A 14,536-nucleotide genomic window follows, 5' to 3' on the forward strand; every position below is an offset into this window, starting at 1 on the left:
TATCTTAAATTGTTACTATCTCCTTTACAAAAGTTCCTGCTTACAAAGGGTGTGAAAATTGTCACATTTACATATATTCATAGCAGTTTAGGTTTCAAACTCCTTAATCCTGGACATATGATCTTAGAAGCAATCTCCACAGGACTATCAGGATGGCTTCAGCATAGCTTTAAGAAAGGATCCATGCATGCAAGTCTCTTATGACCACAATCTTATTTAAGAGAAATTATTATTCTTGGATTCCTATCATGAAAAGTTGTAACCTGGATGGGAAAAAAGCAAAAGCTATGTAACACATTGAAAACAACCAGAGTAGGAAAAAAAGTCTGAACTGCTGCCTGCATCTTTTAGCATTAGCAAGAAAATTAATGAAATAAATATATTTCAATAGTGTTAAAGATAGTTAATACATGTACTGTGCCAAAACACAATACACTGCCAAAGTCCTGTATAGAGTTTCAATTTTTTTCTTTAAAAACTAAAGAGTTAAAAAAAAAAAAAAAAAAAAAAAAAAAAAAAAAAAGATTAATCTAACAAAATAGATTCGTTTTCTTTCTTGATAGGTGTCGACACAGAGTGCCCCTGCTCACTTTGTACAGTTTCTGACACTTCATCTTCTGCTATTGTAAATTTCCCTTCTTCAGAAACAGGGGCAAACCCTTCCGAGCTTTGGCTCTGGCATGAATGTTTCACAACCTCATTGGGTGTTGAAAAAGTCTTATCGCAAAGATTGCATTTGTATGGTTTATTCGGCTGAAGTAACATGTTATCTAGCTGACCACTTTCTTCAAAGGAGCACAGTTCCAGAGTTTGTTTGTCAACTACAGTGTATGTTTCAGAGCTCTGATTAAGGCACACATGTCTGGCAGCCTGATTTGCTCTACAGAAACTTTTATCACAAGTACTGCACTTAAAAGGCTTGCCAGTGTGAATGTACATATGCTCTCTCCAGTGGCTTTTTTGGATAAATTTCCGACCACAGATAGAGCACTCATACTTCCGCCTTTTTACCTCTCTTTCTTGGTCCAAGTGTTCCAAGTTGTCAATATCTGCAATATCAGTTGGAGGAGGAGTTTCAGCTTGTTGTTGCTGCCCATCAATCATTGGTGAATCTGTCATGTGTTGTAACTCACTGTCACTAATAATCCCTGTCTCTGGAGTTTCGTAAGTATCCTTGCCAAAATCTACTGCATTGTTACCAACTGATGGGGAATTGGTTATTTCTCCATGGTTAGGGACAGGCAGGGACATCCCTGTATGAAGCTGGAGGTGTTCACGCAGATGGCTTCTCAAGTTGAATCTTCTTCCACAAAGATGGCAAGCATAGTACTTCGGGAAACTGCCATTCCTTTTCATTATACTTGGCTTGACATGTGTTATCGTAAGTGGTGTAGGCTGCTCATCGATGGAAGATGTCTCCATATTGGGCTCTTCCCCTGGAGGTGGAACAGGAGGTGCCAGTTCAGCTGAAGCATCAGAGTGCAGAGAGTCAGAGAAATTACTGGGCTGTGTCACTTGGGAAACAGATGATACCGGAGGGATCTGCACACTTTCAGGTACTCTGTCCTGATTCAGTCTAGGAGGATGTGGTCTTGACTCTCGTCCATGTTTTTCTGCTGCAGGTGTGATTTTATTGGGATGTCCAAGCTGGTGATCAGCAATCTGAATGCCATAAAGTGATGAAGCTAATGGAAATACCTGATCAGGGTGCGGAATGGCTCCATGGCTAGCTATACTTGCTTCCTGAATTAAAGGATAGGCATGAAGAAATTTTATTCCTTGCTCTAATCTAATTGGATCAATCAGCTGTGGTGCCATTTTTCCTGTGTACATCAAGTGCAAAAGATAGCTAAAAATATCAGGTTGTATATCATTTGGCTTTAGACGGACACACTCACTGGAAAAGAAAAGAAAAGAAAAGGGATCACAAACTCAATTAACAATACAACTTTTCTAGTCAAACTGTACTATAATTTATAAGTCCAATTCACATAAGCCTACTAAGAATGAGCAGGGTAGTGGAAGCAGGAACAGACAACTGCTAATCATTACTGCTGTACTCATCATCACAGGACTAAAAGAACCTGTGTATGTTAAACCACTGTGATATCAACTACAGAGGGAGCTAGAAAGCTTTACAATGTCAAGGAGCAGAATACATTGAAGATGGAAAGTACAGTTGTGTACACTTACCATAAATGTAGATGTTAGAGTGTATTCACCGTTGCAGTCATAAGACTTGGGTTATCGGCCAGCAGGTAGCCCTCAGTTGGCCTGAATACCAGAGACTTAGTATTTCTGCATCAGTTGATGTCGCTTCAGGACTGATGTCAGGTTGTCAGGGTATAAAAACAGGCAGCCGATGCCATTACATCAGTTTTTCTTGCCCCAAATGGCAGGAGCCCTGAAATAGAGAGCTAAGTTATGGTGGGAACAACACCACCAGTAAAAAGTAAATACCAATAGCCCTGTAAGGGGTGAGCAAGAGAAACAAAGAAGGAGAGAGAGAGAGAGAGAGAGAGACAAAGGGGCTGGAGGGTGGGAAACCAGGATTGCAACAGTGAATACACTCGAACATCTACATTTATGGTAAGTGTACACAACTGTACTATATTCTTCATGTTTTACTGTTGCAGTCATCACACTTGGCTTGATTCCCAAAGCTGAAGAATGGGTGGAGGCAGTCAAGAAGAGTTGTGGCTGGCTGTTGCAAAACCCGCCCTGGATTTGGAAAAGATAGGCAGGTGGTAATGCTTGGTAAAAGTGTGAATAGAACTCCAAGTAGCAGCTTCCAGAATGTCCCTGGTAGGGACTACCCTGAGGAATGCTGTAGAGGTTGAAGTTGCCCTAGTGGAATGCGTTCTGACCCCCAGAGGGGGTGTTTTCCCATGGTGTTTGCAAGAGAAATGGATACAGTGTGCTATCCATTTGGAGATGGTTTGTTTTGATATGGCCTTGCCCTCTGCCCCTGGTGCAAAGCTGACTAGTAACTGGTCAGATTTCCTGAAGGGCTTAGTCCTATCAAGGTAGAATCTGAGCTGTCTGTGCACGTCTAAAGAGTGCAGGATCATTTCCCCTTATTTTGAGGATTAGGGAAAAAGGTGGGCAAATGGATATGATTGGTTGAGAGCCACACTGGACACCACTTTTGGCATAAAAGTAGGGTTAGTCCTGAGGGAGACCCTGTCAGCATGAAAAATAATGAAGGGTTCCACAGTCATAAGTGCTTGCAGCTCAGACACTCTTCTAGCTGAAGTGATGGCCAGAAGCAAGGCTGTCTTCCAAGAGAGGAATTTTAACTCTGCTGACGCTGCAGGCTCAAAGGGGGATAGCGTAAGCTTTTCCAGCACAAAGTTAAGGTCCCAAGCAGGGGTGGGGGCTGTTAGCCCCACTCAGGAACTGTTTGAGAGGGTGACAGAAGAGAGGTGGCTCAGTGCTGTAATTAGCAGAGACATGGATCTTAATGGAAGAGTAGGCTAGGCCTCTGTGGAATATGTCTGCTAGGTAATCCAGGATGAGAGGTAAGGAGGGCTGTGCTGTGTCTGCTCCTTTAGAGTGAATCCAGGAACAATACCTTTTCCACTTGCCAGCATAGGATGTCCTTGTACTGAGTGTTCTGGCTTCACGAATGATGTCCAGCACCTGCTTGCTTAGGCTGGCTACTGGAAGAGAATTCAAGGAATAAGCCAGGCTGCAAGGTTCAGGGTTTGCAGTTGTGGACGCAAGATCTGTCCCTCTTGCTGAGTGAGGAGGGTTGGGATCTGGGGTAGGTGCCATGGTGGCACCGGTGACAGACTGGGCAGTAGTGGGTGCCAGTGTTGGCATGACCAGTCTGGGGCAATCAGGATTGCCCTTGGTCCTTCCTGTCTTATCTTGAATAGTACTCTTGTAAAAAGAGGCAGAGGGGGAAATGCATAGATTGAGAGGTTTACCCACTGGAAGGTTAGAGCATCCACTTCCCAGGCCTTGCTGTGAGGTACCCTGGTGCAGAATTTGCTGAGCTGGTGATTGTAGGGGGAGGCAAATAGGTCTACCATCGGGGTACCCCATTTCTGATTTAGAAGGCTGAAGGTGTTGAGGTCTAATTGCCACTCGTGTGGGTCTAGGAGATTTCTGCTTAAGTCGTCTGCCAGAGTTTTGTTTGCCTGGCGGGAATTGAGCTTGCAGGTGAATATGCATAGCCAAGGCCGTGTTCCACAGGGTCATGGCTAGCCTGCATAGTGGGTAAGAGTATGTTCTCCCCTGCTTGTTGACATACCACATCACTGTGGTGTTGTCGTTTTTTTATTAGAAGGGGCCCTGGTGAGAGTAGGGATTTGAAAGCTGTCAAGAGCATGCTGAACAGCTAGCATCTCTTTTTGGTTGATGTGCAGATGAATTTGGTTTGGGGTCCAGTTTCCCTGAATGCACCTGCAGTCCAGACATGCCCCCCAGGCATAGTCTGATGAGTCTGTGGTTAGGGTCTGGGCGGCATGGGGTTGTGTAAAGGGAAGTCCTTTGTTGTGGTTGCATGCTGCTGTCCACCAAAGAAACTCTGCCCAGACACAAGATATGATAGTTTCCAGGTCCTGAGAATGTTGGCATCAAAGACTTTTTAAGTACCATTGAAGTTTCCTCATATGCAGTCGTAAACAAGTAAACATACCCAAACCCATACTGTACAAGGAAACTAGAGATGAGCACAAGATAAATCCACAAATTCTTAACAGCATGTTACAACAATGTAACTGGCACCCACTACAAACTCTAGCATTAGACAAGGCAGTTGAGTTTTTCAATAGTACTTTTATGAATGTTCTAAATATATTAGCTCCCATCAGGAAACTTAGACCTAAAAAGTTAACTATGCCCCTTGGCTAAATAGGACAACAAAAGCCTTACTAAAAGCCAGAGACAATGCTTGAAAGAACTGGAAAAAGAATAACATTAGCCAAGATAGACAAAAATATCAACAATTTCAGAATCAGGACAAAAAACAAACAACTACTTCCTAGGCATCTAAAACAAACATTCCAAAACTCCCCAAAAGTTCTGGCAGGCTATCAATTCCCTTCTAAAACCCGGCAAAACTACCACCCCAGCTCCCAACACCAATACTGATAATGACAGCATAGCTTCTCAATTTAACCATCACTTCACAGAATCTATTCTCTCATTATCTACGCAGCTATCCAACAATAACTCTAAATTCACCCAAACTATAGATCACAATAATATACCCTCCTTCACACTCTCACCTGTACCAACCACCACAGTTAAACTACTCTCAAAACTAAAACCCATCACTCTCGCAGCAGATGGTCTACCCACTAATTTCCTAAACATTAGCTGCAGAGTCCCTAGCCTACCCTGTCTCAATTCTTATAAACTGCTCTATACAAGAAGGTTACATCCCCCAACTAAGGAAAGTGTCATATTATTATCCTACACAAAGACGGCAACTCCTATGAACTATCAAACTACTGCCCCATTGCTATCCTGTCCCCACTTTCCAAGCTCCTGGAGAAATGTAACGTATTCACACCCAGGTAATGCACTTCTTAACCTCACAATCTCCACTCCCTCACACAGCATGGCTTCCGTCCAAACCACAGTACAACTACTGCTCTTCTCTCCTTTACCAACCAGGTTAACCAACTTAGAAACAACATCAGCTATATTCTTAAATCTATCTAAAGCATTTGACATGGTCTCCCATAACACTATCCACCATATCCTTTGCCCCCCCCCAGCTATCCAACAATAACTCTAAATTCACCCCAACTATAGATCACAATAATATACCCTCATTCACACTCTCACCTGTACCAACCTCCACAGTTAAAAAACTACTCTCAAAACTAAAACCCATCACTCTCGCAGCAGATGGTCTACCCACTAATTTCCTAAAATTAGCTGCAGAGTCTCTAGCCTACCCTGTCTCAATTCTTATAAACTGCTCTATACAAGAAGCTTACATCCCCCAACTAAGGAAAGTGTCATATTATTACCCTATACAAAGACGGCAACTCCTATGAACTATCAAACTACTGCCCCATTGCTATCCTGTCCCCACTTTCCAAGCTCCTGGAGAAATGTAACGTATTCACACCCAGGTAATGCACTTCTTAACCTCACATAATCTCCTCTCCCTCACACAGCATGGCATCCGTCCAAACCACAGTACAACTACTGCTCTTCTCTCCTTTACCAACCAGGTTAACCAACTTAGAAACATCAGCTATATTCTTAGATCTATCTAAAGCATTTGACATGGTCTCCCATAACCTACTTTTAGACACACTATCCACCATGCCCCCCCCCCCCCCCGCTACCATGTCCTCTGCCAACTCCGCTACTTCCTGGTTCAAAAACTCTCTCTCTGATAGAAAACAATCAGTCAAATGGCAAGGTGTACTATCACCTCTACTACCAACTACTATAGGCATTCCTCAAGGATCAATACTGGGTCCTCTATTATTCACCATTTTCACCAATAAACTACATACCTCCACCCTGCATGCATCACTTATACAGTATGCAGAGGACTCAACCCTAATTTGCTCAGCCCCATCCATAACCATTCTTCAAAAGCTTACCCAAGAATCCTGCTCCGTGGAAAAATGGATTACGGATATACAACTTATTCTAAACCCCAACAAGACCAAAATACTTCTTTTCACCCCCAATAAATCCAGAACCACACCTCCTTCCTTCACTATCACCTCCAAAAACGGCACCACAATCTCCCCCCTCCACCATACTAAGCTCCTCGGTGTTGAAATAGATAAGGATCTTCACTTTGATGTCCATATCTCGCAAACCATTAAAAAGGTACATAAAAAATTAGGTACTTTATACAAACACAAACAGTTCCTATCAGACCAAGTACAAATCACCCTAGACCAAACCCATCTCTTGTCTACCCTAATGTATGCATCCCCAATCCTAATTACCTAGACAAACTAGAATCATGTTACAATAAAATTGCAAAATTCACCAATAACTCCATTTTTAGAAGGTCATCACTGTCTTGCCCTAAACGAGCTACAGTGGTTAGAACTCCCTCAGCTAATTAGTTATCACAAACTAGTACTCACCTTCAACATAATAAAGAATCCTCACAAAACTCCAGCCCTAAACCAACTACTAAACCAATATTCAGCAAATCGTCCTCTACGCTCATCCAACAAAACCCTGCTCTGTATATCCAAAGCCAACACTACTGCAGGGAAAACTCTCTTCTCTCACACCATCACTAGGGAATGGAACAACCTCCCCACAAAATATCTCTTCAGCGCCATCTATCTCACTGTTCAAAAAGTCACTCAAGTCACACCTCTTGCAGTCCTGGCTCTGTTCTTGCATCACATAAATGCTTTCCTGCTCTCCTCCAATTCTTGCTACCCTCCTCTCTTCACTGCTTACTATCTCTAATATACAGTACTCAAATACTCCCATACAGGGCCTACTATTTGCAAATTATTATATCTTGTGAGATGTCTCTGATTTCATCAGTCAATGTGTATTTTCTTTTTCTACCAATACTGACATCCAGGGTCTACTATGTGTAAATTAAGCTTGCTTAGAAAAAACTATTGTATGATATATCTCTTTGATTATATACATATCACTGAACAGAATTGTTTTGTTCTGGAGCTTTTCTCCCCAGGCCTCCACTGTAAATGGACCTCATTCTAGTCGGACTTTCCCAGTAAACAAAGGTAAAACAAATAAAATAAATAAAATATGGAATTAGTAGAATGCAGGAGGCCATGAACCATAGAGCCTACATGATTTTCCTTGCAGATAGTTGGGTTCTGGTGGCCATTTGAGTGAAGTAGGCTGTCAGATAGGCTTGTTTTTCTGGAGTAAGAAATGCCATCTGGGATGCTGTTTCCACGCTTGCTCCCAGGAATACAATCTTTTGACTGGGGACTAGTTTGGATTTCTTTTCGTTGATAGTGTACCCCAGGGAGGTTAGAAGGTCCTTTACAAATGTCGGGTGCTGCAACAGCTTTTCCTGACTCTCTGCAAATCAGGCAATCGTCCAAGTAAGGGTATATCTGAATCTTTCTCTGTCTGCAATAGACAATGGCTGGAGCCAGGCATTTTGCGAAGACTCTGGGGGCAGTGGAGAAGTCAAAGGGAAGTGCAGAGAGCTGATAATGCATAGATCCTGCCCTGAAACGTAGATATTTCCTGCATGAGTCCCTGATAGGCATATGCAGACAGGCCTCCTTTAGGTCCAGGGTGGCTAACCAGGCATCTTTGGACAGCATAGAGAGAAGCTGTTGTAGGGTGAGCATTCTGAATTTTGGTACCACCAGGAAGGTGTTTAGAATGGCTAGATCTAAGATTGGGCACCAGGTGCCCTCTTTTCTGGGTTACCAGGAAAAGTCTGGAATAAAAACTTTGGCCTATCTGTTCTGCAGGAACAGGCTGAATTGCCCTTAGGCAGAGCAGGGATTGAACTTGGTTTTGTGTCTCTGCCCACTGGTTTGGAGGAAGGTCTGGGAACCCTTTTGGGGTTGGCAGCGTGTGGAAATGAAACCTGTACCCCCGGGATACTATGTTGAGGATCCATCGATCGTTGGTGATGGAGGTCCAGTTTTGTGCACTGTGGGCAAGTTTTCCTCCTAGGGGCACGAGCAATTGGGCAGAGGTGAGCAGTGGAGAAGTCATTGTGAATTCTTTCCGTAAGGGGGTGGCTTAATGCTCCTTGTTTTAGAAGTGGAGGTACTCCATTGCTTAGATCTCTGCATACCCTGAGACTGTAATATGGGAGGTCTGTTTCCCCTGGGACTAGTTTGAGATGGCCTTGAGGGGGTTGGAAAGGACCAATGTTTCGAGAGACAATGCCTATTGAATCTTGGAGGCTGCACTTGCAAAAAATCTTTGACTGTCTGCATAGACTTAGCCTTTTCTTCCATCTTTTTTAAAACCTCTTCTGCTTTGGTGCCAAACAGATTGTCCTTGTTCAAAGAAGCGTCCAGTAATTTTGATTTGAGATGGTCTGGCAAGGTCTGCTCCTTAAGCCAAGCATGCCTTCTAAGTACAGAACCTGTGACTGCTGCTCTGCAAGATGCTTCTAGAGCATCAAACCCACATTGCAGGGTATGCTTGCTGACTTGGCTTGCAGAATGCATAAGCTCCTGTAATTCTTTATTTTTTGCACAGTCAGGAAACGCAGATCATGTTTGCTTAAGCTCCATAGTATGTTGCTGGTATTTCAGCATGCGGAACTGGCAATTCAATGCTCTAATGGCGAGAGTTGCATATGTGTACACTTTTTTTACCCTATCTGTAAAGCTCGGGAATCCCTATCCGAAGGGGTGGGATTCCTAGATGTAGTTGCTTTTATTCCTTTAGGCCCTTGGGAAATGACCTCTGGGTCAGCGGTAGGATTTCCGAAAAGAAATTTGTGGGAATCAGGGACTCTATATAGTACCCGTCTGGTTTCCTTAGAGCAGGGGGTAAAGTATGAAGAGTTAGACTGGATTCCATAAAGACATCATCCACAACATCCAGAACAGGATGGATAGCTAAGGGTCTGTGCTGTGGTAAATCTAAAAATTCCCCAAGTCTCTTTTTGGACTGAGGATAATCCTGGCATTCCCAGTGGAAATGCTCTCTCAAAGTATGTAGGGTTTTACCAAAAGAAAAATCCTCTGGAGGGGGAAGCAGAAGGAATGGATTCCTCTGCAGCCGAATCCTCACAGGCAGACAAAGGCATGGCTTCATATTCAGAAATCTCAAGAGTTGGACTCTGGGTCAGTTAAAGCTGCTGGGGACAGGCCTCTTTTCCTCTGAGCAGGAGAAGGCTGGCTTCCCCTAATCAGCATAAATCAGGTCTTCTGCCATTTTAAGCATTTGAGATTGTGGCAAGGAAGCAGGTGTTTGAGTTTGGGTCGGATTTTTAGGCGTAGCTCATACTCTTGGCCTTAAAAACTTGGCAGTGTTAGAAAGAACTGAAGACACGAAAGAAGTTGGTTTGTGTCGAATATCAGTAATGCGAAGAACCTCCTCGGAAGCCGGTGCCTGCACAGCAGCTCCAGACCCATCCAAGGTAGAGACATCCGCAGATTCCATAGTTAAAGAACAGTCTTGCGGCATACCGGACTCTGAACAGGTCTCGGTAGCGGCCTGCAATCCATCGAAGCAGGTATCAGGGGCTGCAAAAGTGCCTCACTGAGTACTAGCAACTAGCTTAATGGAAACGTCGTCAGCAGTTTTGAACCTGTGCGGTCCGTTTCTGTCTTTATCCTTATGTTTTTTCGGAAGACTGATGGCTTACCGAAGCCATTTCAGAATACGGAAATCGAGAACGAAAGTATTTCGCGACAATAAGAGCCCGACGATGAATAGTTCGGGCATCGAACAAGCACAAGCACAAAACCAACAGCGAGGTACGTCGTGGTCTGGGCATAAACAGGTGACGCAGTAAGAATAGAAATCTTGGTGTGGTATTTGCTTTCCACAGGTGAGACAATTGTTAACTTTTTCTGACATCGGTTAGAGCAAGAAAAAAGGATCCCCAATGGGGTACTTAGCTTTAGAAGACATCAGGATGATTCAATTCGGAAACGAAAACTCAGGTAGCGGCCAACCGGCACTAGTGCGAACTGCTTCTGCTTCAGGCTCCTCGGCAAGAAAGACTGATGTAACAGCATCGGCTAACTGTTTTTATATGCCGACGACCTGACGTCAGTCCTGAAGCAACAGCAACCGATGCAGAAATACTAAGTCTCTGGTATTCGGGCCGACTGAGGGCTATCTGCTGGCAGATAACCCAAGTGTGATGACTGCAACAGTGAAACACGAAGAACATCTTAAAGGTTCTTTACTAGATAACTGTCTGTAGCCATCCATTACTGCTATGAATCAAAATTAGCATTTCCTCTATAAACCACTAGTTTACTAACAGTATGCAAAGCAGGTGCAAACACTCCAGCCCTGGAAAAAGGAGTGGTGAATTTTTCATGTTAATAACCTGACAAGTGTAAGTGGCTTTACCCTACTCTTTGCCCCACTCCAACATTTGGGGAACTAGACCCCCATGAATAAAGACTTTATATACGTTTTGCTCAGCATCCATGAGAAAGGGTAAAGTTGTGTTCTTGAGCTCTCTTCAGCAATGCCCTAACCATCATTTCCCTCTACGACATGAACAGACAACAGCCAGAACAGCTAGCTAGCCAGTTTATTTCACATGATAACATAATTTTTCACAGCCTGTGAAAGTTCCAAGACTTTGCTTCCACCCGGAGTAATGCTGTTGTGGAACTGCATATCGCTGGCTGGATCTCTGGAACATGGTCTACACAAAGATCAGAGGTAAATGCAAACACCATCCGCTCTTATCAGCTACCCAGTGTGCATACTCTATCTGCAGTATAACTAGTTCTCTGCACAAAGTTTATTTTCTAACAAGCCTCAGCTCTGTGGCACTGACACCATCCAACCAGAGTCCAAACAGTGGCTAGGGCACTGGAACAGCCATGGCAGAAAAGGGGAGATGAGCAGGAGCAGCCAGTGCCAGCTCACCCATTCTGGGGACACAAAGGTGCCTCTGTCTTACTACTTAGGCAAGAAATACGAGCGGGTTGGCATAATGATTAAGGTATTCACCGCACAGACAAAACGTACACGGTTTGATTCTCACCAAGGGAAACTGACTAGGCTTAAAAATAGCCCACACAGGCAGCTAGGCTAGTACTTACCTATGAACCCAGGGGGAGCAGTGGATGTTACACCTGCTGAGTAAGGGCCTGCCAAACACCCATCATCCTTGTACAATCTCACCTGGTAAGGAAGTTAACGTGAGAAGGCAGACCTGCAGCACCACCAAGGGGAAGGTTATGCTGCTCTGTTAAGCTAGTTTACCCCCTACCACCCAACTCTCACCATAAGGAAGTGAATAGGCAGAGAGATTTCTCTTACTTAGTCCAGGGGTAACAGTCTCTTGCCCTTGACTGAATGAGTAGGACAAGGTAAACATGGTAGAGCCATGAGGCAAATCTAGTTTAAGAGCAAAAATTTGCTGACAGTTCCCCATTCTTCATCTTCATCTATATGTTGTAATTAAGCTGCAACAGCTTGGTAATATTCAAACTGCCCCATGCAGCCAATGTTATGCATTATTTTAATCTGGAGTGCTAACAACTATTACAGGGTTTGTCTTCAAATCTGAATGCAAACTGCAACTGTAATGTGTTGTTAATTAAACACACACACACACACACACACACACACACACACACACACACACACACACACACACACACACACACACACACACACACCAACTTCAGTACCTAATGCAATTCTTAAATGGCAGGGAATCAAAATTACATTTCAGGTTTGAGATACATGAATGCATTCTATTGGCTTTGAAAATGCATACAAATCTCCACTTTGTTTTTCATGCTGGCAAACTACAGGATAAAAATTAACAAAACCTGTTCAAGATGAGCAATTCACTTGAAAAGCAAACGTGCAAGCACACAAGGAAGAGTCTAGTTCTAAATGCAATCATCACTGCCCTACTAAAAAAAACAGAAACCATACCTTAAACAGAAGCAACAGCAATTGTCGAAAACTGTAGCATACCCTACAAATTAGTTTCTCAGTGGCAAGCTATGTATTAAGCATACATTATTAAACAAGTTACCAGAACACGGTCAAATATTTTAAACTATTTGCACTCTCAATAAAGAGATTATTTGCAAGTACGGGCTAATATTACATTAGACTGCCCACTGATTATCTAAATCGCTAGAGCTTAAGAGAAGCCTGTAGTTTATACTGTTACAGGACATTCTACTAATGAGGTCATAAACACAACATAAACAGTGCAGCAGATTGTAACTATTAATTTATATTGGTACTACTTTGAAAAAAATACCTGGTTTGGTGAACAAAAAGCATTTTGAAGTAGTTAGAAAATGATGCAAGCACAGATTTGTGTGCTTTAAAATAGACATCGCCAATGGCCACTGTACAGTCAGAGAAAACCAAATTCTCGCTGAGCATTTAGCTGTTGTAGCAGAATAAGTCCATGATTGGCAAGATCCATGTTCAGAACCTGGAGGGGAAAACAATTTTTGTATTAAAACAGAAGTATAAAGTAATAATCGTCAAACATCAATAACAATTTTAAACATCTTTCTTTTTTAATGACAAGTTGGATAGAAAGTTGTATGACACAAAATGGTTCTCAGAGCACACTCATCAATACCGAAGCACTGACAAAAGATAGCTCAGTAGAACTAAACACTTGAAATCTAATGCAATTTAACATGTATTCTAAAGAATACTGACTTAAGAAATGAAGCACTGTGAGACCCTGAAGGTTAGCTTAAACCATCAGTGGACAGGGTCCAACTATACAGGTCAAAACAACTACAAAAAATATTAAAGAATAGCCTTTTGAGTTATTCGAGCCAAGATAAAACAATGTGCTACAAGACTTATAAAGGATATAGTAATAGGGGTCCATCCACATGTTTGGTGCTTTTTTATTTATTTTTTTTAACAGATAAATAAGGAGTACCATTAGGTGTTAACCATCTACTCAACTATGTAGGCTAACATGTCTAAAACACATACTACACTATCAATTGTCTGTGTGATTGGACAGAGAAATTGCATGTAGGAAATCAGGAAGCAAAATCTGACTGGATAAAAGATTGAAATGCTGGTTTGCTACGGGTCTTATAAATAATAATTATAATGGTGTGTTAACACAAGTGTTATAGCACACCAGTTTTTCAAAGTTATCTCATTCAAGTTTTACTACTGAATTTCCTGGCTGCAAACACTCCATTCAATCACACAGAAGCTAGAAAGAAAATAACCAGTGGAATATTAAAACCACTTATATTCTAAGAGATATTCAAGTTTTAACCAACCACAATTATATGTTTACTAGAATGTTGACTTTTTGTTTTGAAATATGTATAAACACAAGATTTATTTCTAGTTTCTTTACACAAGTACAACTCTTACCTACCGATTTACGTTACGTTTCACTCAATAAAGATTTGTTGTTTTGCTACTAAGAAGTTACGCTATTTTTAATTGCAACAAGATTTGTCATTTTGGTATAAAGAACATGAAGCTGTTTTTTTGGCAAAAGTGAAGAAATTTTGATCACAAGATTTTTTTTTTTTTTACTACTGTTTGGAGTTTAATTTACAAATATTTCTTACTACTACTGCTTGGTGTTTTAGCTTAGCTCAAACAGCTCAAAATACTACTCTTTTGTATTTTTAAAGAATACTGACTTAACAAAATGTAACAATAAGAACTTTCATGGATGAATAATGAAAGCACTTGCCTACCTATGAAATGATACAAAAAGCTACAACTTGTTTGTTCTAATGCAGAATCTGCTCTGTAAAGGATCATCACTTAACAGTTCCCAAGGACTATGTTCTACGCAGCTCTCATGACAGTTTAATTGTTAATGCAGGATTGTTTGACAGCTAGTAAATGAGCTACTGATGTACGAGAAGCAGGCCTAACAATTTATAAATGTGTGGATACTGTGCAC

General features: G+C 42.1%; 1 protein-coding gene across 1 annotated transcript; it reads right to left on the bottom strand.

The window, feature by feature from the left end:
- Positions 1 to 525: 525 nt before the first annotated feature.
- On the bottom strand, positions 526 to 13,057 carry ZBTB2 (zinc finger and BTB domain containing 2). The gene is given in 3 exon segments (XM_044088043.1): positions 526 to 1,897; positions 12,887 to 12,988; positions 12,990 to 13,057. Coding segments are annotated over 3 exon segments (1,542 nt in total).
- Positions 13,058 to 14,536: the final 1,479 nt, after the last annotated feature.

The sequence above is a fragment of the Protopterus annectens genome, chromosome 1.part0 (assembly GCF_019279795.1).
Source record: "Protopterus annectens isolate FY-2018-M chromosome 1.part0, PAN1.0, whole genome shotgun sequence".
Classification (NCBI taxonomy): domain Eukaryota; kingdom Metazoa; phylum Chordata; order Ceratodontiformes; family Protopteridae; genus Protopterus; species Protopterus annectens.